The sequence below is a fragment of the Leptosomus discolor genome, chromosome 1, assembly GCF_034619465.1.
Source record: "Leptosomus discolor isolate bLepDis1 chromosome 1, bLepDis1.hap2, whole genome shotgun sequence".
NCBI classification, from domain to species: domain Eukaryota; kingdom Metazoa; phylum Chordata; class Aves; order Leptosomiformes; family Leptosomidae; genus Leptosomus; species Leptosomus discolor.
In genome coordinates this window covers 67,529,897-67,555,027 of record NC_141391.1, presented here as the reverse complement: position 1 = coordinate 67,555,027, position 25,131 = coordinate 67,529,897, and the positions used below count along the sequence as shown (strand labels likewise).

The 25,131-nt window shown below is 44.3% G+C and overlaps 1 protein-coding gene across 1 annotated transcript; it reads left to right on the top strand.

The window, feature by feature from the left end:
• The first annotated feature begins 200 nt into the window (after positions 1 to 200).
• On the top strand, positions 201 to 25,116 carry LOC104347218 (inactive ADP-ribosyltransferase arh2). Its single transcript, XM_009952184.2, has 7 exons — positions 201 to 744; positions 4,666 to 4,830; positions 11,077 to 11,202; positions 14,420 to 14,560; positions 18,622 to 18,749; positions 23,038 to 23,170; positions 24,277 to 25,116. The coding sequence occupies exons 1-7, from the start codon at positions 531 to 533 to the stop codon at positions 24,432 to 24,434; spliced, it is 1,065 nt and encodes a 354-aa protein (XP_009950486.1). The 5' UTR covers positions 201 to 530; the 3' UTR covers positions 24,435 to 25,116.
• The last annotated feature ends 15 nt before the right edge of the window (positions 25,117 to 25,131 follow it).

The window sequence follows — 25,131 nt, the reverse complement described above, 5'->3', positions numbered from 1 at the left end:
TGCCTAATCCCTCACTCTAGTGTTTACAGTTTGGAAACTCCCTTTATCACAGGCTTTCCTTCTGGCTGGTCCCTGAAAGGGAGGCTGACTCCAGCATATCAGAAAAGGGCAGGAAAATATATTAATTTACAAGTTATTAAATAAATAAACACCCCTGCTGAGACATCTGCTTTTCTGGGTGTAGAGTTACTTACGCTGGGTAGGGCTAAGGATTTCCTGGCTTGCTTTACGCTGGGTTGCAGAAACGAGGCTTTTGCACTTTGCTTTGTGGGTCTGCTCTTGCGGTTCCATTGAACAAAGCCCCTGCAAAATCCCTGGGTTATGAAATATTTCCTCTCCATCGGGTCCCGGACAAGAGATGGCATCTGCAGAGCCAGAAAAGGAAGTCCTTGCCTTATAGAGAGCGCTCTCGGTGTGACACAATGGCTGATATAAAGTGTCGGGGGAGCTGAGCCGAAGGCAAAGGAACAAAGGAAGATCAAGATTCAGTGGCTGTTTTGGACAAAAGGAAAGCAGAAGGTGTCTCAGGGATGGATAAATTTAAGGCTGCACTTGTGCTGGCTGGGGTAGGGGATGCTCTCGGTTATCGCAATTTCTCCCGAGAAAACAATGCCTTAGGTGCAAAAATCCAGCAGGAGCTGAAGGAAATTGGAGGGCTCGAGAACCTGGTGCTCTCTCCCGACAAGTGGCCAGTAAGTGACAACACTCTCATGCACATGGCTACAGCAGAGGCTGTCATCACAGGTAGGTACGATGGGACTAGCGAATGCAGTCTGGAAAGGAACAGAGTTGTCAAGATGCTGCATTTCTTAAAATGAGCCTGACTGCTGGGGAAGTCATGAGAAAGCGTGTCAGAAATGCTGCTTATGTGAATGATAATGTGCATTAGCTTGTCTCCTCTGGGAGCATAATCCTGCAACCATCACACAAACTGGGGAGTTTTGATTCCTTGAGTGTGGAAGGTCTCTCCCTATATTTTCCCTAGGTTTATACAGTTAAGTAAAGCTTTAAAGACTAAAATACCATATGCCCAGCATTACAAAAATAATTGCTAAGTCAATTATCTGTACGCTGGAATATGTCAGGGAATAATATAGCCACTAGAGATTCTTCTGTAAAAGATAAGAGCTCTTCTAAGTGCATTTTTAACATGTTTAACGTGTGTCCAGAACTCCAGGCTGGAGTAGAGTCAGCCTGATACCTCTTCCAGGCTAAAATCACTAGTGCTGTCTCCTCTTTGCTGCCCCTTGGGCAAAGGGTTGAACCTGCAAGGCCAGAAAAGGAACAATTATCTTCATAAGGAGAGCTCTGTGTCTTTTGTCCAAAGAATATTCTAACATACTATGTCTATAATAAAGTCTGTCAGAAAGGTGTATGTTATTAATACACGTCTTCTAACATTACAACACTTTGAGAAAGAACATTCGGTTTTTATTAAGGTAGGAATAGTTTTTTATAAGATACGACGATACTTATATCAATACCTTACCCATCAAACTAGAGCTTTCTAAGACTGTCGAGATCATCATCAAAAGACACCAGAAGACAGTGACCATTCAGCAATATTTTGCCTCTTCAGAATGAATCATTTTTTTTAATCTCTGTAAAAATATTCCTGATTTTTCTTAAATAGCGTAACACTGGGTAACTAACAGTAGCAGAAGCTCACAATGTAGCTATGTATCCTTCAAGTCAATGAAATTTCCCTTGTGCTCTGTTTCACTGCTTTATCTGCCTGCTTCCAATCTGCTCTAAATTTAGTACGTAGAGATCAGTTGAAGAGTGTGTTGGACACTTCATACTGGGCTATTAGCTAACCAATGGTTTAAGGGGTAGCTAATACACTAAAGATAAGGGCAAGATGTCACCCTATCAAGAAAAAAGATGACTAACATATTTCTGAATATAGGCTATGATTAAATACATATCATATGTTTCTTGCTTACTGAACTCTCTAAAACCATGACTTCTGGCAACCAAGCCAGTTAGACTAATAGTAAAATAATAAATCTTATTTTTTAAATATAGCAGGAGCACTATGGCTCTAAAGAAAAAAGTCTCAGCTATAATTCCCATTGGCTGTGTTTATCCTACACTTGCATTTCTTTGGCCTGATCAGGCAAGGTTTTTAAAAAGATGCTTTCATGGGCTGGTGAGAAAGCAACAACCTGGAGTGAGGCATCTTAGTAAGAAATCTTAATTTCATAGTAACGTTGGTGGACAGGGGAAGACGAGTCCTTCTCACTGCTTCCCACAGGGGAAACAGAACCGCTCCTGCCCCCAACAGTGTCTTCTCCTGGCAACGGGAACGCAGAAAAGCCTCTTGCCTTGCTCATGGCCCAGCCTGTGTGCCAAATCACCCAAGTCAAAAGAGTGAAGCTAAAGAAAGTGAACATGGGTCCATGAGGCTGAAGGCAGCTGCCGCCAGCCCTGGGGACATGTCCTCCCCGTGTAGCTGGGAGCTCTGCTGCATAGACTGAGATTTTAAAGAATATATTGGGTGCCTGGAACACTACCAGCCAAAAAAAAAAACCCACCAGAAAAAAAGAGGGGGTATAAGCAATAAAAATATTCCTGTCCCTCACTGCCCCACTCCCTGCACGTCCCGCTCACCTGGCTGTCTGCCCGCCGGCCGCAGGCAGCATCCGTGGGTGCGTACCTCCAGGTACGTGTGGGATGCTTGCAGGCTGGGACGGACGTGCCCAGAGCTTAGGCTCACCATGAAGTCCCTTTGCTGGGGCACTACCCTCAGGAGAGGTCCCAGCCTGGGGCTGTGGCAGCAGCTAAGCATGAGGTGGAGGTTTGTGTTAAGGATGAAGGCAGTTCTCACCTGGAGGGGTGATTTTGACCAGCACTTTGCCAGCCACATGGAGGACATCCCAGCAGGGCCATGGCCAGAAGCAACAGGGGATACGGGCGCTGCTGCACACTGAGGTGGCACTCCCCAAATCCACCATGTGCACAGACTGAAAGGTTGATCTGATAATGAAGTATATATTAAATGTCTGCCTCCAGAAAGAATCTGGCCCATAAGAGAAGAAGCAGAACAGCATCATCAAAAACAGGTGAACTATCCCTGCAACGAGGGAAGCCTTTTCCTCTCTGACTTGAACAGAGGTTTTAAAAAAATAAGAGTTCACTTCTAAAGAAAGAGACCTTCCTATTGATTTGACGGCTGAGACAGCAGCCTGGCTTCAGGTGCAGGAATCGTGGTGGGCTGGGGAAGGCCGGAGGTGCTGGACCATAGGAACCCTGGCTCTGGGAACGAGGCTTCTGCAGAAGCTGCTGGGCAGCAAATGCTGCTCCTGGCTCCCATTTGGATAAATTGACACTGGATTCCTAAACCTGGAAAGAGTTGGAAGCTTGAAAGTATCTTGTTCCTTTAGGATTGTATGCAAGACGGTCAGCGTAACTGATAGGGCATTTTTCTACGTGAAAGGAGGGGAATCTTGGTCTACCCTGCATCTTCTTTATTATCCTGTCTGCATAACTGGCACTTTCAAGTGGCTCTGACTTACGGGGCTCCAAACTTTCTCTTAAATTAAACCTCTTTTGTGGTTTCACAGAAATCACAGTTACCAGAAATCACTGATATTTGACAAAATGACGATATTTTTAGAACTTCCCCTGTTGTGTCATTTGATCTGTGAGTCAAATCAAGTACTAAACGGGATTTGTCTAAGTACATAGAAAAGGTATAAATGGACAAATCCTTATGGCCTCCTCAGTTCCCACTGATTACACAACTGTAATAGATACCAGTGGGAGCATTTCCTTGGCAAGAACCGAGGGCAGGGCTATTCAATCCCAACTACACGCAAGAGCAGCTGAGAGAAGCTGCTATACTGAAGAAACTGTGTGTGTTTAAGAGGGGGAAGGTTCCTCCTTAGGTGAGACTGTAGGCCTTAGTAAAAATAATCAATAAACAGTTATTGTTAGTGAACTTATTCCAGAAAGTATTTTACTAGAATACTACAGACTGTAGGGATTTACTACTCGTACTAATATTTATAATCATTTTTATAAAAGCCTGCTATTCTGGTTACGGTATGGACAGAAGATATTGGGATGCCTGCATGAAAAACCTACAAATCTTAGATAAAATAAATATAAAATGCAGGTTAAAAGACAAGGTCACTATCTTGCTTTTGCATTTAATCATGCACATCTCATTTTAATGATTCAGTGGTAATTTAAAAAAACAGGCTTTCATTTTTAAATTGGCTTCGTGTCTGCAAATGACCACAAAGGCACGGGATGAGCCAGGCACAGCTGGCTTCATGTGCACACCCAGTCCCCATGGCAGCAGCACACTCGCCTTACAGTTAGACACCTCTGTAAATACTTCACACCACAGAGTCTAAATAAAGCCCCTGAACAGATACTGTTGATGAACAGAATGCCTTCAGCTTTCCAGTTAAAGGAATTAAAAGTGGAAAGGAAAGCAGGAAAAGATGAGAACAGAGAGATGAGACTGTCCTCCCTCCAGCCCACTCTCATGATGTGTAAAAACGTGTTGACGGCGGCACCAGAAACATGACTCGATGTATTGGAAGTGGAAATAGGAACATCTATTAAATGACCAGTGAGCTTGCTTGTTTGTTTTCAGTGCTCTCTTGCTCTTCTGCCTTCACATAGCAACCTTCTCTTCCCTTCTCTGAGCAGATTACTGGTGTTTAGAAGATCTGTACCGGGAGCTGGTAAAACGCTACGTGGATGCTATCGACAAGCTCTCGGGAAGGCGGCCAGACCCTGCTACCATCGAAGGCTGCAGGGAATTAAAACCAGACAACTACCTTCTTGCTTGGCACACACCTTTCAATGAAAAGGGTACAGTACCACTTTCCATTTATAGATCCTGACTTGAATAATGCGTGCTTTCAGTGTTTGTGGCTGTAGGGAAATTGTTTCCTTTTTCCCCCTGACATCAAAGGCTACTACCCCTGAAACGTTTCCATGTTTGCCTGAGGATGGCAAGAGATCTGCCAGGAATTCCTTCTGTAGGGCACTATGTCCTCTCGTAAATGAACCCTTCCCTCTTTAACATCTATTTAAAGAGACTTTGTTCTTGGCTTTATGCCTCAGGGTCCAGATCTTTGTCCTTGAGTTTAATGGTTATTTTAAGAAATCTTTTCTGCCGTTTTTCCTTTAAATGTTTGTAGTTTTGGATCTTTTCATTGATGGCAGATCTGAAAAAAAAAAAGCTGAGCCTGTAAATTGCTCTAAGCACCAATTTCCCTGGAGGGAAAGCAGAGACTTTTCTCCAGGTGAATACCCTGCTGTTTTGCTCATAATTCCTAATATTCCTAGACCTGTTTCTTTACCCACAACCCTCTCTTTCTTTCTCTTTGTGATCATTTCATATTATGATGAATTGAATTTCTACTTCAAGTTGAATAACATGTGTACAGCTATGTGCACACACATACGCATGGACCTATACAGCGCAATTAATCTTGAAAGCCTGTAGAGACACCACATCAGAAAAGGAGGTAGATCCAGACAGCCACAAGACAATGGCAGCTCACGCAGTCGTTGCGCCGTGTCGGTGTAAAGCTCTACCACTGCAGCATGTATTGGCACCGCTCAACAGCGTTGCGTATTGATGTAACATCGTGGCAAAGACCCGGTGGCACAATGCCATGGCTATTTCTGGGTCTCTGCAGTCAGTTTTCTCTGACACATAAAGCATCCCTCGCTTGGCCCCTGCTTCTCACAACAGCTGCTAAGGAGGGAAAAGGAACCCCTCTCCGTGTATTCTGCCCACCCTGCTATTAGCCAGGCAGATCTGAGAAAGCGCCCCTTTGGCAGTTGTCGTATGTTTTCTGATTGACAGCGAGTAAAATTTTGGTCAAAATAATTGTGGGAGCTGCTGTTGGCCCTGAGAATCTCTCAACACCTCCAGCAGTGGAGCATGGCTGTTCCCTGGCTCATTGCTGTGTTGGAGCTACATCTGTTCTTCTATCCTTCCTTGTCCCTAGCTTTCCACGATGAACTATTTGCTTTTGGGATACTCTGGGCTAAAAGGATCTAAAATTAATTCCTGCCTTGAGACCCAGCAGCTAAAGCCCACCTCCATCTGGTCTGACAAATATCATGCTGAACATCTCAAGAAGCCTTTTTATTACCCTGAGAGCAAAAGAACCAGTGACCTGAGGTGGAGATGTTCAGCCTACCATGGGACCTGACACTGCTACGGACATAATTAACTTTTAAATTGGATTTTCACAAATTTCTTCTCAAGGCAAAAACATACCACGGGCATTGAATGCCTATCAGTTGGCTAATAGCTTGGATGGGCTGGAACTAAAATGCTGCTTTCCTGGGGTCACTCTATCTTATCCCACTTCTAGCAAGAATTCCTGTGCCAGCCTTCATGGACCAGTGAAATCTTAGCTTAGGCAATTTTGCATTGCTTGTATGACACTTCTCTGCTCAAATTCTTGTGAGTGTAGTTAGCACACTGAGTTCTTAAGCCAAACTGCCCAGTGTGTGTCTTTGCCACCTCATGTCATGCTCATTGCCATACTCATTGCAGAGGCACCCAGGTTATGTTAAAGGCTGGTGAGATTCCTGCGACTGCCGGAGACCTGCCCAAGGCTACCAAACACCTTCCATTTTAAGAGCTTGTTTCCAATTTATGACGTTGATAAGCTCAAGGTTAAAATTTTCGCCATTGAGTGTTTGCCTCTGTTTGTCTGTCAGCATTTGTTCAAAGTTTCGATGCAGATGAGTCTGAGACGCGGTAAGAATGTTTCATTCCATTGCCAAAACCTCGAATTGTTCAGAAGAGAATCGCTGATATATGAGAGATGGAACCAAAATCTGAGTGAGGTGGTGCCCCTAGAGCCAGAGATGTGCCTTCATACACACTGCAAAAGTCTAGTCAAATGGCAGCTTGGCTCTACCTGTACTGTGTGTATTTCAGGCTGAGGCTGCAGCATCCAAGCAGGTCTTTATTTGCAGCTACCAAAGCAGCTGTTTGGCTTCCTAGTAGCACTTGAGAACAGTGCCTTTTTGCTGGTGGCATTGGTAGAGAAATACGAGGAAAAAGTGTGAGTTAAATGCAGAAAGTTGGAGAGCAAAAATGAATAGAAGGATAAGGTGCAGACGGACAGGAGAGAAAGGTGCCAGGCTCTAAGTTCTCATGCAGAACAGTCTGTAGTCATGACACTCACATCCTCTTCAGGGCTTAGCAGATGTTAAGCTGATTTATTATTCTACAGACATAGAGTGAAGAAAAGCAGACTGAGGTATTACATACTAAAAAGGAGAATAATGTCGTGTGTGAATGAAAATGATGTAATAAGAAAGTGTCAACGCAGCTTTTGTGAAGAGAAGTCACACCTCAGAAATCTATCAGAAAGCTCATGAATTAGCCAAGAAACAGGAGGAAAAAGGAGACACTGTGAAGACAGTCTGTTAGGATTTCCAAAAGACTCTCAATAAGGTCCCTCACTAAAGGCACTAAGTGATGAGGCGCTAAGAAGCTACAGGATGGCACAAAGGTTCTCCTGAGTATGGACAACTCATTAAAAGACAATACATGAGGAGCAGGAGACTGCAGTCTGTCTTCTCCTTAGAGAAGGAGGTACCTGTGTTGGACCTCTGCCGTTCAACTCGTCCACAAGCTATTTGGAAATGCAAGTGCACAGTGAGTCAGCAAAGTCAAAGATAGTATGATGCAGAGTTGTAGAAGATGCTCACAATGTTGAATAACTGTGTGGCACAGGAGCAGAACCAAATGCAATGCAGATTAAGTGAAAAGTTGTACGTGGGGCAGGGGACATCCTAATTTTATACACATAGTCGCTGTTGCTGATTCAGTTACCATTCAGGGAAGGGATTGCGGAGCTATAGTAGTTCTGCAAGAACATCGCTTCAGTGCTCAGTAAGAGCCAGAAAGCAAACAGGTTATTAGAAACGACTGGGAAAGGAACAGACAACCAAACACAAAACATGTTTGCAGCGCTGTATAAATCCATAGCTGCTGTTTCTTGATTACTGTATGCAATCTGGTCCCTCCCTCCCCCCAAAAGGACGTAAGAGAACTAGAAAGCATATGAGGAAGGATAGTTGGATTAGTAAAAACTGCTTCCACAGGCTGTGATGTCTGAGACAGTACAACAGAGAGCTGTAAAGTCATAGATAACTTGAAGAACATGACTAGGGACAGAGAAAACCCACTGTCTCCTCCAGCACAAGAACTAGGGACTTCAGATGAAACTGGCAGGTCATGAGTTCAAAGCAAGCAAAAGGAAAGTTTTCTTCACACAACACCTAATTAAGCTGCACAACTATTTTCCAACGCCAATTTGCAGATGTTACAGTTCATGTGAGTTCAAAAGAAGAGCTGGGCAAATTCCCCCAAGGGAAATCCTTCAAGGGTTATTAAGCAGAAAGACAACTAGCCAGCTGCCTCCTGGATCAGGGAGAAAAATTGTCAGCAGCTGAATTAGTACAAAGGGGTAACATCATTGTATTTTTCTTTTACTCTTTCTTAAGTATCCTCTCCATTGTCCACTGTCAGACATGTTAAGTCGACCTTTGGTCTGATCGTGAAGGACAGTCCTTATGTTCTTACACAGGCGTCTCCCCTGCTGTTTGGGCTAGTCTTGCTGTCCCTTCATTGATTCAAATAGTAGATACTGGGAGCTAACAGCTGCTAATCACCTGAAGCCCTGTCTAGGATTAGTGTTACTTCATGTGATGGAATTTTTTGTTACTGAGTTTTTTTCTCTAATTCTGCCGAAGGTTTTCATGTAACTTCCTAGGCTGGAGGAACACGATGAAGTCGCAAAGACATGAACCTTCAGACTAGCAGTCAGATTACTGTAGTGCCTCCTTGACTTTGGATATACTAAAAGGTGTTATTTAATTAGTGGCTCTGTGTAGCACAACACCCTTCCCTCTTCGATAATCAGCACAGATTGTGTCCTTTGGAGGAAGGAGGACTGCATATTGAAGAAGACATCTCATGCGGCTCTATGGCAGCAGATGGTTTGGTGAAGAGGTTGGTCTTGCAAGCAGGAGAAGATATGTTCTCCCAGTTAAGCTGACCAGTGCTCTGGGAAACCGGATTTCTTTCCTGATTCTTCTTTGTGGTTGCTATGTGATTGTGGGATAGGCAGACAGTTTTATCTGCTCCTGGTTCCTTAATAACAAGGCACAGCAGCTGCAGCATATGTGAGGTACAGGAGCAAACACACTGTTTGCAGGACAAGTATCCAGCCTTTTCATCAGAAGCAGTGGCCAAAGCTGTTCTGGAGAGGGCCCCTTTCACTGTTATCAGGAGGGTTAGCAGGGGATGAGGAAGCAAGCTCTGATCTTGGAGGGAATAAAATGGTATCTTGCGAAGTCTTTCATGTCACATTTATCAGGGGTTTGGCCTTTCTTGGAAGAGTTATTGCATGCAAAATTTGCACATTAGACTCTGAGGAGGGAGGGAAGAAATATCTTCAACTACCCTACTTAGATCACCTAACCAGGGTGCTCACTCAGGATAGCTGCTCTCCAGGAAGAAGAAGAGCTCTTCTCTCAAGAGAGAGATTCAGTTCCTAGTTTGTCTGTATTGCACCTGGAGATGCCAATGGGTGGCTTAAGTTAGTTTGGCTCAGACTTCAGTTTGGCTTGGAGTAAATCTTCCTGCCACCCCCAGTACTACACTTTGATCACACTCCTGATCTTAGCACACCTGAGCTGGAGCTGCTTGGGATGACACCAAACAGCAAACAGTGCTCCAAGAGAGCCCCTGGTGCTCTGAACCCACAGCAGGCAAAGCCCAGGGGAGCAGCTGATAGATGACTAAAAGCCCTGATCCTGGCTCCTTGGCATCTGCTGCTTCAATTCACTCTGGCCCAGGAATTGCTTTGACTACGCCATCGTACCAGCTAATGGAGATACAGCATTTCTCCAAGCTGCCTATCTGGGAAAGACAGGGAGACTGTGCTCCTTCCTGATGCAGGTTCCACAGAGGCTAAAATTAGTTGGCATAAACATGCCCCTTATCTTCCAGGGACCAAGTAAAGAAATGCTGACTGCTCTCAGCTATACCCAAGGTCACTGGGAAGTGTGATTGAGCAAAGACAGTGCTGAAAAGCATCAAGTACTTTGAAAAATCGAACCCTATCCATCTCCGGGTGGATGCCTGCAATGAGTTAATGCTTTTTTGGACATTGGCTCACCAGCTGCAAAGAGGAGATAATCACCTCACTGGTGCCTTGTGAAGATAAGCTCATTAAAACTTCTGTGGGATCCCGATATTACTGTGATAAGTACTGCAGAGAAAGTCATTAGTAAATTTAACTCTCCATTCAATGAAGTGTTTAAAAGTTGAGCACCTGGGATCATGCGCTCAATGCCAAGGATTAAAAGAAATTCTGAATTAGCTATTCAATAAATAAACTACATGCTGCACGAGGCAGAAATTCCCAAGACTAAGCTCAGTAAGTGCAGGCTGTACCGTAATGAGTGTGCACACAAGCACTAATTCCAGGTCACAAGGGCAACCTCAGTTCTGACATTGCCTAACTTGGAAGGATTTGGCTCCATAGCTCCATAGCCTTTAGTTTCTTTTTTGACAAGTTATTTTTGTATGTAGCAGAAACTCTTTTCTGAACTACCTGTGGAGCTCTCTAGGATGAAGCATGCATTAAAATTGTAAGATCGACTGTGATATTCATATAAAGCGTTTTAATCGCGTGCTTTCAGCATGAAGACTACTAAAATAAGGGCACAGTAAAAGTGTATCTTTTTTTTTTTTTTTCTCAAACCTCTGTTTCTAGTGCTGGCATCTAGAGCAAGCAAAACAGCAGCGTCAGCCAAGAATGAGTAAAGGTGGCGTAAGAGTCTGAATTAAGAGAGCATGCTGCTTTCTGAACCAGCTATGCTCTTCATAGCGCTTGAGAATATTGGAATGTATCTGTAGGACCAGAATGTCTGTGTGGAAGCAAAGTTCTTCACAAGAAACTTTCAAAACTTGTTGAATTAGTAAAATGTGCTTGTTTCACATTTTATCCACATACTTGTGTATAATTAGTCACCTTTTAAATGCTTGGCATTATCTTTTCACTTTAGGTTCTGGATTTGGAGCATCCACCAAAGCCATGTGTTTAGGGATGCGATACTGGAAGCCAGAAAGGCTGGAGTCGCTTATTGAAGTGAGCATTGAATGCGGACGAATGACTCATAACCACCCTACAGGTAATGTCCGCCGACATGTCGGTGCGCTGAAGTCCCTGAGGCTGCTTTTCACTTCTGCAGGGACTAATGCGACTCCTGTGAATTCACCTAGTTAAACTGCTGCTGCTTTCCAGACTCCAAGGCCTTGTTTTGAATTCTGCTTGGGTAGTATATACATATATATTTTACTTATACAAGCCTTTATATTTTCTTGTATGTTATGCAGACAGCAATCTTAGGCTGGGAGTTCCCCCTCCTAAAATCCCAATAACTAAACACAACCTGTCTTGTTCAAAGCACTTGCCCTGATCGAATTTTAGGGTTCATGTACATCCAGATGACTCACTGTTATCATGCAACTTTATGGTTCAGAGGATAAAAATGTTTTTCTCTTGACAGGTTTTGTCACATCCAATCACTGTAAGTAAAGGTAGAAAGTCAAAAAAATTTACCTCCACGTATTTTAGGACACAATCTGAAACAGTCTCTAAACAAACCATAAATAAGTAGATTTAATGTTGTTTTGAATATTCATGTCTGTCGTTCTGATAATTTTATGCTATGTAAGTGTGTATTCATTCTGTCTGCTTTAAATAGCAATAAATAAACCCATAATGAATGGTGACACGTTCAACACGCTCAGTGCTCTGAAGCAATCAGAAAAGCCATCAGGATGGCATAAAATTAGAGAAAAAGAATTCAAAGCAAAGCAGAAATATCATTAAGCCAGTGTGTAAAGTCCCTGGTGCACTAACAGCAGTAAGACTGCTTGCAGTTCTGGGCCTCCCACCTCAGAAAGCACTTACAGGAGCCAGAAAATGGCAGCAAGGAGCATTCAAGTCATCAAAAGCCTTCCATACAAGGCAAAATTACAACCAGAAGGAGTTTTCAGCTGGGAAAAGAGACAAGTAGCATGACAGGGAGGCGAGGAGGAGCGGGGTGGAAGGGCCACCATGGATCTCACTAGCTTCCTAAAAGGTGCCAGGGAAACATCAGTTGTGATTCTCATAACTCAAAGACAGGGAAAACCTAATTGACATGTCAGTCAGGTCTGAAACAGACAGACAAAGGAAATACTTCCCTATGTCATGCGTAGTTAAGCTTTAGACCTAGCTGCTACAGGCAGCTGCAAAGTCCACAGATACGCCTGGGTTCCAAAGGGATCAGGCAAGCGGACAAGAAGGGCTGTCGCTGTTAAAAGCAATCAAGCTGAGTAATTAAAATTACCCCTAAGCTAGTTCAGAGGCTCTGGGGAGCGGAGAAGGCAAACCAATTAGGCTCACTCTGTACTGGCATTATTTGCAGAGCCAGAAACCTCAGCTGGGGCTTGCTTTCTTCACCAGTGAGGGGCAGGAGGGAGGGCTGCTGGGAGTAGGGGGGAGCAGGGGAAGGAGCTACCTGGAGAGCAGGCAGGAAGATAGTGCAAGCCCCCCTAAAAACTTCTGGGCTCATCGCAGGGTCCACCACCCTCTTCACCACCTGCTGCTCCCTGCTAGTCCTTTGCTTTGCCCTCTAAGCCCTCTGCTGCCTCCCTCACGCTGAATGTAACACTAAAGGATCTTTATGGCAGTTGGGTTAGATGCCATAAGAAACCCTTTGAGCTGGATCTACCGTTTTTTTTATTCTTTCTGAAAGCACCTGTTGGATCCTGGGTTAGATGTGCCTTTGGCCTGATCTAGTATTGCAGGTCTTATGGCAGAGAGAATGAGTAATTGTCTCATCTGGACTTGTAACCTCCTAAAATAACTTGGTTTTACCTTCAGCAAAACACATGAAGTTCATGCTTACCTCTATGCATGAGTGAATGGTTTTGGACCCACGTACTGAGAGAAGAACACACATCAACACTTTGCTCACCCAGGGCTTATTTAAATGACTGAGTTGTTTTCTTAATCTTCTTTTGCATGTTGCACTGGGTAGGTTTCATTGCCTTTGACAGAATGTCCCAAGCGCAAGCAAATATGAGAAATGAGCACCTCTGTTTCTGACGTCATGGAAGCGTTGAGTGCCAGTTAACAGAAAGTTGGTCTTTAGTATATTCGTAGCTACAGTGGAAGACCTAGATAAGCAGGCAGACAGCATGTCTTACTTGGACAATTGCTTCTTTCCTGTAAGGGGACATGGGCTTGTCCCCTGTGCTGGTTTCAGCTGGGATAGAGCTAATTTCTTTCCTTCTTAGTAGCTACAATAGTGCTGTGGTTTAGATTCAGAATGGGATTTGGTATGAGAAGAATGCTGATAATATACTGATGGTTTTAGTTGTTGCTAGGAAATCAAGGATTCTTCAGCTTCCTATGTCTGGCTATTGTGCAGGTGCACCACAAGCTGGGAGGGAGTATAGCCAGAGTGACGGACCTGAATTGGCCAATGGAATATTCATATCGTACAACGTCATGCTCAGTATACAGATGAGGGTTAGCTGGGGGTCTGTCCCTCTTGCTCTGGGATTGACACTTTGGGATTTTCTCTGCTCTGAGATCGCTAGCTGGGAATGGGCTGGGCATTGGTCAGCAGGTCGTGAGAAATTGCATTGTGCATCAACCATTTGTATATTCTATTATTATTACTATTATAATTATTATTTTATTTTTATTTTATTTCAATTATTGAATTGTTTTTATTTCAACCTATGAGTCTCCTTACCTCTACCCACCCAATTCTCTCCCCCCACTCCCTGGGGAGTGTGAGTGAGTGGCTGCGCGGTGTTTGGCTGCCAGCCGAGTTCAAACCACAACATCCCCTTAGAAGAAAGAGGAGGACACGGGCTTGTTCCCTTAGAGGAAAGAAGCAATTGTCTGAGTAAGACATGGACTTGTCCCCTTAGAATAAAATGAGCCAGAAATAGTGTTAGATCTAACAACCACAGCCCTTGAGCTGGATGACTCGGTAAGCAAGGTGATATAGCTTGTAATCGAATCACTTTGCGCAAGTCAGTTATTTCATGTGACTTCAATTAGAAGATTTTCAGTATCACATTAGTGGATTATGTTTATTTTTGACCCCTACCTCAATTTCTGTCATGTTACACCACTGAGAACAGAAGCTCCTTTCTATGTCAAATAAGTCGCAAACCAACGGGCACCGTGCCAGGCTGCAAACAGGCACAGATAGGTTATGTACATTCGTTAACCTACCCGACAGCCATGAGGTATTCCACTAATGATTTTACGAGGGACAAGACAAGGATGGTACAAGCAGAGACCGCGTATTGGTAATTATTGTTATCTATGAATTCCAGGCTTTCTCGGGTCCCTATGCACAGCTCTTTTTGTGGCGTATGCAATACAAGGGAAACCCCTTGTGCAGTGGGGAAGAGAGATGATGAAGGTTGTGCCGATGGCTGAAGAATACTGCAAGAAGACCATTCGCCACATGGCAGGTAACGTGTTTGAATCAAAAGAGTTATTTTCTTAAAACTAAGTTCCCCTAGAAAGACACTGAAGAAACATCATGCCCCAGGCTCTTCATTTTGTTGCTTTCCCTCCTCTCCCGTGCCCACAGGTTGCCCTCCCGCTTTCTCTGCTCAGTCTGTAAACTTCTCAGGTGGTGCCACCTTCTTCTACTGTCCATTAGTTGCCTGGTGTATTGGTGAGGAAAACACAAAGAGAAATAACAATGATAATGCCCTACTGCAGTTTCGTTTTTTGGGAGTCTTCAAAGACTGCTGGGCAGGGGGGAGAGAGGAAATGGTACTTAGCAGGTTATTAGGCAAACTGACTGCTGAGATATGAATTATTCATCTCCCTTCCATCAATTGACAGAGTCCAATGTTTTCCATAAGAAAAACCACTGACATTCCTCATTTTGCCAGGAAAAGTTCGCCTGCAGATGCCTCGTGGCCAAGAGTTAGCTTTTGACCACAAATTGCGTTTCTGAACAAATATTTAAGGTACAACATGTTCTATCCTTGCTTTAACACAACTGAGCATAACACAACTACTGAGTTTGATGTTGCTACTTTACTAATGTACGTGAACTTCAGGGCAAAGGTATTTTAATCCCCTCTTGCTGGGGAGTGATGTGTTTGTAACGATGAGACCTGCTGTGGACAGATGAGTATTGTTACATTAAAACATTGAGGAAAGAGGTTTTTCTGTTAATCTCAAGGGACAGCTGTTGAGAAAGACTAAATTCAGTGGAAATCTTTAATCAAGGGCACTCAAAAATGAAGATTTACCCAGGAAGGAAAGCTGCCGCTTTAAAATCTGAAAGGAGCAGCAGGGAGCCCCTCTGAAACCCCCTGCATTTTCGTCTGCGCCTCATTGCGCATCAGGATTTTTTTAGCCGAGACCTATGAGGAGCAGGTGCAGGATTAGTGTGAGTGAGCTCCTCTCCGAGTAGCTTTGCAGCAGGTCCCTGTCACTCCACCCCAGCAGGACCCCTTGGCGTGGAGGTATGCACGTTGGGCTCCTGAGGCATGCTCTCCAGCTAGTGCTTGTATTGTTGAGCTTCATCCTATTTTGGTAATGGGAAAAGTCTCCTGCATTAAAGTTAAGCTCCTTGGCTGGTGAGATGCACTGCGAAGAAATCCTACCAGAGTCCTCCAGTTTTAGAAAACTCATTTTTAGCTGCATTATCCCATGTGGATAACAAACACAGTGTTCAGTCACACAGGGCTCAACTCAGCACCCCTCTCTGATATTCAGTTGCAATTCCCTGTCAGACAGTCCTGTGGACCTGAATGTGACCGTTGTCTCAGGCTGGGCTCAAGGGATGGGGCAGAGCCTTGCTAGGGCTGGCTGTGTGGGATTTCTGACCATGCTACAGGTCATCCATGCAACCAAAATCTCCTGCAATTACTTGATCCCTTTGTTTTTGAGTCTATGCATTGGAATAATCACACACTTCCTTGCTTGTTGAGGTGCTACGTAGAAAACATTCATTTTTGGGGCCTTCATGTCCTAAGGTCATGGGGGAAAATAGGAAAAAAAAAAAAACACAAAGGAAGAAACCTGTCAGGTCACCTGAATTTCTAAAAGCAGTCTTGTACCCAGCTGCTGGAGTGGGTGTCGGTAGTTTACTTCAACCAATATTTTCTTTGTGTGACATTTTTTTCCCTCAGGATGCTCTTCTTGGCCTGATGAGTGCGCTTCCATTCTGTTTTTCTAAACACCTCCTTTTTGTAGGTTTCTAATGAATGGCTTCCTTTTAATCAGGCAAAACTGAGGCATGGACTCTGGAAGAGGGCAGCTGGGCATTCCCAGGCATAGAAGGCCACGTGGTTGAAGGCTCATCCCTTTCTGGGGCCGGGGAACCAGCAACCTTGTGAAAGTATCAGGTCCTACGAGGCAGCTTGGATTTCTTGACATGGAGTTAAACCACTTTAAAGATCTTAATTGCCGAAGAGGCTGACTTGTATGGCATTTTAGGAAAAGAAGCAAAATTAGATTACTTCCTTCGGGGAAGTGGTTTGGTTGTGTGCTCGCTCCTCAGCCACTTGCAGCACACAACCGAGAGAGCAAAACAGGACAGAGCCAGGGAAGAAGTGGCGTTGCTCAATTTTGTTTTAAACTGTACACCAGTAGTCACATACTGAATTGCTAGTTTGCCTTGGCATACTTAGCTGTCTGGCCCGTCTCACTGGTTTCTAATTCCTTACCCCATCAGCTTCCCAGGCAGGGTTTCACTCAGTTCTGCAGACGGGTGTGTGTGTATATGCTTAACAGGTCAGTGTGACTTACGTGCCTTTTTAAGGCCTTATAAAAAGGTTGAACCAGAGCATTGGCTTGAAAAATAAACTGAATTTAGTAAGATTATTTACACGCATAATGTTAAGCATGTTTAGAGATGCTCTTCCTAAAGTGACAGAAAAAATGGAGAAAGACCTGTGGTTATTAAAATAAGGTTTATTTCTATGGGCACAGGTAGCAGATGTGTGTGTTATTTATCCCTTTTACTACATTTGATATATATTATAATATACTGTCCCATTCCACTTCATGAGTTTTAGGGTAGGTGAATCTTTTGTATCCTCCTTTTTAAAGGGGTTTTCCTCTGCATGGCAGAGACCCTTTGCTCAGCAAAGGTAGCGAGTTAATAACCCTCTTTGGTCAGTAGATTTGCAGCAATGACACACTTTAATAGCAGTAATATTTCACAGATCGGACAAAATAATATTTCACAGATTGGCTAAAGGTATGGCTTTCCCTAATTCTATCTAATAACATGGAGAGAGAATAAGGAAGAAAAAAAAAGAGTAAAACAGAGAAAGAGGGAAAGAGAGAGAAAGAAAGAAAGAAAGAAAGAAAGAGATAAAGAGATATCACCACTCCTGGGGTCCAGCAATGTCTCACAGGTCTGGTCTGACCTTTGGTTCTTTGGTGGTGGATGCACACTTGTTTCTCGATTATTGGTATTTTTATTGTCCCTTTCTATTAATATTCATGAGTCCTTTTCACATTATCCCCTCCTCGCTTTTCATTCTAATTGGGACACAGGAGCAGTATGCAACATTTTGGGGGCTCCAAGGGGGTTTTGTCCACTATAGATAAGGGAGCGGACTTCCTCAAGTCCAGCGTCCACTTGTAGATAAGGGAGTGGGCCTCCCCAAGTCCAGAAACACCCGTCTTCTGCAGGATTTGTCCGTTTGGATAGGGGAGGTTGGGTAGCCACTCCAACTGAAGCCCCCCTTTATCGATTGCCCCAACTAAAGTTTCTAAAGGAGAACACCGCTTCACCCTCCTATCTCCGAGAAGGGAGCACCGCTTCAAGCTCATCTCTGAGGAGGGAGCACTGCTCCACCTTCACAGGGCTTGTTCCCTCCCTGGAGCAGGCTGTACTGCAAAGCAGGCTGTTTTTAGGGCTAATACAGAAAACTCACACTGTAAAACAGGTTTGTTCAAGACACATATGTGAAATTTGCAACACAAGTTGTTTAAGGCAAGAAAAATCAGGCTGTCCTTCACATATACGCAAATGGAAATTTTGGGCCTTCCTAGCTGCCTTTTCCTGAAAGATTACACAGAAATACTGTGGAAACGGAACAGAAATACTGGAGAAATTACGTGATTAAAAACTGATAACTGAGGTAGGAGGCAACTTGTATTTAGGACCTGTAAGCTATTATTTGATAACAGTAAAGGAATACAAAAATTGACATAGAATTGATTTTTTTCTCTCTTTTTGTTGACTCGTACCTTTTCCTTGGAGTGTTACTCAGTAAGTTCTCTAAAAATCTCATCTTGATGTAACTTAATGTAATTTTAATATACCAGTAAAATAGCACAAGATTCTGAAGATATTTTCTTCATTCACGTCTTCTGTTTCCAGTTAGATGTCCCACTCCATATTAAAATGCATATGCCCGCTTAATGTACGTTACTATAAAATACCTAGTTTTTCAGATCAGTGAATACTGTAATTTTCTTTAAAATTTATTGAAGTAGAACTGAAAATGTTGCTGAAATGAAACACTACATCAATAATTTCTTTTGCATTCAGAATATCAGGAGCACTGGTTTTACTTCGAAGCCAAGTGGCAGTTTTATTTGGAGGAGAGAGAAATCAATGAAGAAAATCAGAATAAACCTGTCTTTCCAGACAACTATGACGCAGAGGAGAGAGAAAAGGTAACTGCAACTTCAGAAAACACTTGGAAAGGCTCTGAACCAGGAGAGGTGTTTTCAAAGAGACACACCAGTATTTTTCAACTGTTTCCAGTGCCAGAGCAGTCAGGATATCTTTATATTTTTTTTTCTAAAATTTCAAGAAAGAAAACACAACTTCCATGCTTGGCACGTGTATGTATTAGTGTATAAAAGCACTTGCCACTGGTCCTGGGGTTGCTGCAATGGGAGGGAACAGTGCAGAGAGACAGACTTAACGGTCAGATGTGTTGATGCCCAGAGCAGGTACAAAACATAAGCCACAGCTATTTGAGGGTGGAAAAGCCAAATGTCAGAGTTTCTTATTGAAGCCTAATGGGGCTATGGCCAGAGTCCCACAGAAATCCCCTCAGGTACTAGGAGCTGGCCTTGGTTACAGTCCTTTGAACAGAAGACAGCCACCCTAAGCAATTCTCTGCCAACACAGGGTGTACCCAGGCTAGTTTTAAGTGTCTCGAGAGACAGTGTTTCACCACATCCCATGGGATACTATTTTATAGCATACATGATCTTTCATTTGCCTCATGACTTCTGGTTGTAACTTCTTAACTCAATAGAAATAACGTGTCTTCTTCCCTGGTGTTTACAGCTTTCTGATATGTGCTGGCACTTCTCAAAGGTCTCCACTTAGCAGCCAAGAAATAAGTATGTGGTTCTTGTCACCTTTCCCCATAAATCAATCCTTTTTTCCAGACTATTAAAACAGAGTTCTGTTCTGAGAATTCACTTTGTATATTTTTAGATGCTCATCTACACAGTGAAAGGTGACAGTGGATAAATTGACTGTGGATAATAAGAAACTGCTCACTCTAAACATGAAGAGTAGATTTCCTCCCAATTTCATTATATTAATTCAGTGCCATGAATTTGTCACTAGTTTTTTGTTCCTTCCAGTTCTACCAGAGTCTTAACAGAACTTTAGGAGAGATGACACCCAACAGTATTTTCCCATGATTACATTTCAAGAGAGAACTGCATGAATTCCTAATGCAGAAACAAAATTTACCTTCATTGCCCAAGCCCAACTAGTTTGGCCTATTGAGCTGTTCATTTTCATGCACAAGAAACAAAAATGTTGCTTAACCCTCAAGCTCCACAGTGAGCCAGAGATCACAGCTTGATGGAAGAGACTTAATCTGCTTACAAGCTGAGCACGCTCATAGCCATGGAAAGAATAAATGAGAAGAAGGTAACCATTCTGCCTGCCTTTTTCCCAGGAGTGTTTTCCTTTGCACTCCCTCCAGACTAGCTGGCTGCTTCTGGCTGGAGGTATGGCTGGTTGCCTTTCTACAGGTAATTAATAAAGCATCAATATTTGGCACCACTCTTGCCAACAGGTCACTGCATGCATGTTCCTGCTCGACCAGGCACACTCTCTGCAGGCATATACCAGCTGCAGGAGATGTGAAAGTGAAGCACCCAAACATGTCTTGGATTGATCTGAGTACATTGCAAAGGCAATTTTCCTCTCAAAAAAAAAAAAAAACAAAACAAAAAACAACACCTCGAAATGCTAAGCAGCAAAGACCACATTCTGTATAAACAGGTATACAGCTTAAATTTGTAGGTAACTAGAACTGTAGGGACAAAAGACAAATTAGCCCTTCTTGAATGTATAAACATAAGATGGGCCAATGTAGATTAAATCCTTTTTCAGTGATATGTGTTAGGAACATGTTAGATACACAGTGAATAGGCAGAAACTTGGGATCAGCGTTGCTTCTGCAAACAAGTCACTCGTCCTGCTCACTCTCCCGTGCTGGACGTGGTGTGCGACAGAGTGAGTGAGGAACCAAAGCAAAGTCATCCAGGTCAATTAGACTCTAAGGAGCTTGTTCCCTTAAGATGGAGTTACTCAAACCAGCACTGTGAAAGGACCCAGAAAGGGAAACAAAATGGATGGAAAGGGAGTGCTAGCCAGCAGTAGGTCAGCTCCTGGAGGGTGGGGAAGTCAGAGACAGCCGTCATTACAGATCACAGGGGTTTATGGCAAGGAGGGAACATGTGAATTACCTCCAGGGCTTGGCAGCAGCTCAGTGCCTTCAGCAGGAAGGAGTGCATGTTGACAGCCCCCTCCATGCTCTCAGTGCTGCTGATCCTCACACGCCCACCCTGGGGAAGCTGGGCTGGTGCTGCATCTCAGGGCTGCACGAAGGTGCAGGAGTCGAAAGGAGGTTGGACTTCGGAAAAGTCTGAGAAAAGCTGCTTTGGTGCAGTTAAGTCCCCCTGGGCTCAATCCTAAGGACAGGTATCCCTAACGTAAAGTTGTTTCAGCAAGGCGAGATGACATCAGATATTTGCAGTGCATCAGAGATCTTAAGGGCTAAATGGAGTGACACTTGAGCCGCCTGCCTGTGCACCCAGAATAGCACCTCCATGCTTAGTCCTCTCGCCTTTGGTAGTACTACACGTGTGTCAGTACTGCTCCACCAGCATCCAAACTGCAGCAAGAAGGCTGGAAAGTTTGCACGTGTCAGAGGACAGCATAAAGACATAAATACCTCTCTCGATTGCAAAAAAAAAAAAAGCAGCAGAGTGACACTGCAGTCCAACTCTGCCTTGTTTGATGTGTATGCAGATAAAGCGCAACCAAGTATGTAATGTCTGAGGTGAATGTGAATAGATATAGAAAACCCTTCGTACACGTTGCAGAAGCCAAGAGCCAGCCAAGCAGCAACAATTTGACTTGCCATCATATGACCTAAACTTCAGGAAATAAAGCTGCTCATTTCCTTTAAAGGGAGGTATTTTTTCCTATAAATTTATCAGTGTTGAGTTAATATAGGGATTTGGGGCAGGAAAAAGTCAGTCCTGGAGGTACATCCTCTGGAGAAAATCCAATTTTCCTTTGCAAATCTTGATGTGGATTTGGGGCATTTTTTCTTCTTTCTTCTCCCAGGGAAGAAATGTTTCTTATATTTGCAAATTATTTTCACTTTTGTTCAACAAATGCTTGTAGAAGAAAAAGTCAGAGAAGGGGACTTGAATTAACATAGTCTGAAATTGAGCCCTTAAAGAAATTACTGAATCGGAACTTTTTCACCTGCCACGTAAAACTTCACTAACTGAAACAAGGCCAAGTGCCGGGTCCTGCACTTGGGTCACCACAACTCCATGCAGCGCTACAGGTTTGGGGAGGAGTGGCTGGAAAGCTGCCCAGCGGAAAAGGACCTGGGGGTGCTGGTCGACAGCTGGCTGAACATGAGCCGGCAGTGTGCCCAGGTGGCCAAGGCGGCCAACAGCCTCCTGGCCTGTATCAGACATAGTGTGGCCAGCAGGAGTAGGGAGGGGATGGTGCCCCTGTACTCGGCACTGGTGAGGCTGCACCTCGAATCCTGTGTGCGGTTTTGGGCCCCTCACTGCAAGAAAGACATTGAGGTGCTGGAGCGTGTCCAGAGAAGGGCAATGAAGCTGGTGAAGGGTCTGGAGAACAGGTCTTGTGAGGAGCGGCTGAGGGAACTGGGGTTGTTTAGTCTGGGGAAGAGGAGGCTGAGGGGAGACATTATCGCTCTTTACAGTACCTGAGATGAGGCTGTAGTGAGGTGGGGGTCGGTCTCTTCTCCCAAGTAACAAGTGATAGAACAAGAGGAAATGGCCTCAAGTTGCACCAGGACATTAGGAAAATATCTTTACTGAAAGAGTTGTCAAACATTGGAACAGGCTGCCCAGGGAAGTGATGGAGTCACCATCCCTGGTTGTGTTCAAAAAATATGTAGATGTGGCACTTCGGGACATGGATTAGTGGGCATGGTGCTGTTAGGTCAACAGCTGGACTTGATGATATCAGAGGTCTATTCCAACCTAATGATTCTATGATTCTATGATTCTAATTTGCAAATGACAAGGGGAATTGCGAATATTTCCAACAGGCAGGAAGAGGACTGACAAAGTAAGTCCTTACCAATCCTAATTTTTTAAATAATAAGGAATTTCTAGGATGTGAACTTCGAATGTATCTTGATCTACTTTTTGGCATTCTTGGCTTGCTAAAATCAAGCCAGCTTCTTGGCCTGACAAGAACTTGGTGCATTAAGCTGGGGTGCGGGCTTATACCTGCTGCACCTCAGGCATCACCTAGGCTGCGGTAGCTGCCGCTGTGCTGGTTCATCCTGTGCCAACGCAGCTGCCTACTGCCCTTTCCCTGCAAGACAAGCTGTTCCCACCTGGTGGGGGAGAAGCCACCCTAGCACAGCTGTATGCACCATGTCCCCATTTCCAGTGCCCTACCCTGATGCCTCTGTGTCTCCCGCAGACATATCGGAGGTGGAGTTCTGAGGGCCGAGGGGGAAGACGAGGCCACGACGCCCCCATGATCGCCTACGACGCCCTGCTGGGCTGCGGCGGGGACTGGACGGAGCTCTGCAACCGCTCCATGTTCCACGGAGGTGAGGGTCCCATGCAGCTCCTGCCCCACTGCTCCCTCCCCGGGGGTAGGAGAGAGCCCTCCTGGCTGTCAGCTGCACTGTTGACCAGTCTGCCATGTTGTCTGTTGTATCTGCGCCCCTGTTTTTATCCCCTAAACCCCCTTCTTGTGGCAGCAGCTGCCACACAAGATGGTTATGGTGCTTTTCAAATGTAGCTCCACCTAAGTCTCATGGTTTCAGCAGCAGTGTGTGAGTAAATCCAGTATATAGCTTTGTAAAGGGCTGACATCTTCCCCCACCAAACTGCTAGTGCCTTTGGCAAAGCAACCTCTTAGCTGCACACAGCGAAACCAAGTAAAGGAGAAAAATAATCCAGTACAAAATCAAGTGCCAGGCAGATAAAATCTAGCACTTAGAGGCACACAGTTAATTAATTTTACAGCTTTGCAAGAGATAACTTTCTCACTGGCAGCTGCATCCTGCTGGGCTTTCGAGAGGGCCAGCATAGCGATGGGGGAAGGACCCCAGCCCTGAATCACTCGCTCCCTCCCTGCCTGGCATGGGCCCTTTGCAATGGCTCTGGTCACTCACCCCAATGCAGCGGTGAGAGCTCACAGCCCCTCACTGCAGAGCCTGGCAGGCATGAACCCACGAGCACGAACCACCCAGGGCATCAAAGCTGCTCACCATGGCTGGATGTTTTAAAGCACGTGCAGTGCCGTGCTGTGCTGAAAGAAGGGACGCTATCCAGTCCTGGACATTTGCCCTGTAGCAGGGACACCTGCAATTACTCTTTCCTCCTTGTTTTCCTAACGATGGCTAGCTGCTTGCAAGAGCTGTTGTGTTGGAGTGGATTTTCCCCAAACCAAATGAGTTCCTAGCCCAGAAGTGCAAGCCGCAGAGGCAACGCCACGTCCTTGCCTTGGCACCGCACTCTTGGGCTTTCTTCCCTCACCTGCGCTGCCAAAGGCAGGACGCGGGGTGATGCAAGCCTTTGGGGCTGACCCAACGTGCCCCCACCATGCTCCATCAGTGGCTTACTATTTCCTCCTCTGTGCAGGGCAGGTTTTGGTTGTGTATGCAAAGGTGACACTGAGGGACCATTGCAATTGTGCTTAAACTTGCAGGAGAAAGTGCGGCTACTGGTTCTATTGCTGGCTGCCTGTACGGCTTGGTTTATGGCCTAAGCAAGGTCCCCAAAGGCTTGTACCAGGACCTGGAACAACGGGAGCGGCTCGAGTACTTGGGCGAGAATCTTTACCGACTATCTACGGAGGAAAAGTAAAGCGATTTCTGCCATTTTCTCTTTCTATAAAGACTATATCAAACCCTGTAGATAACTGACTGATGTTCGTAGTGAAGGAATTAGCCGAGAGCTAGTTTAAAAGGCTGTATGTAGATCATGTGCAAGCGAAGATAGCTGAATTATTCAAGACTGATTAGATATTTACGGTCTCTGTGGTTTTTTTTACAGATGTAGGGATTTCTGAGTACGAAGAGTGCTACTTAAACCAGTGAGATAATCTCAAATGGAAAAAAAAATAAAACCTCTTTTGATTGATTTCAGTCTAACTTGCTATAATACCACTTCCTAAACAGCTGTGACCAGTAATTACACATACAAAATTAATTTTCAGAACTAATGCTTTCCTGCAAAACTAATGGTAGTACCCGCTTATGGGGATATTCTCTGTACATTTTACAATCCTTTCACCACTGTGTTCGTCCTTGTTCTCAAATCTAATGTGTCTGTGACACTTGTAAACCTAATGTCTCCCGGATTAGCTTGTAATGAATCACTGATCCCCGCATCAGCACTGTGGTGCAAGGTATTGTTACATTAGAAGGTTCCAGAAAAGGAAAAGCCAACGCTAAAAATACCCCCAAGGAACAGCAAAGAATCAGTGTATCTAAAATTTCCAAATTAGGCTTTTATTCTTCTTCGGTCTTCAGAATAAAGGGTTTTTTTAAATATAACTGGC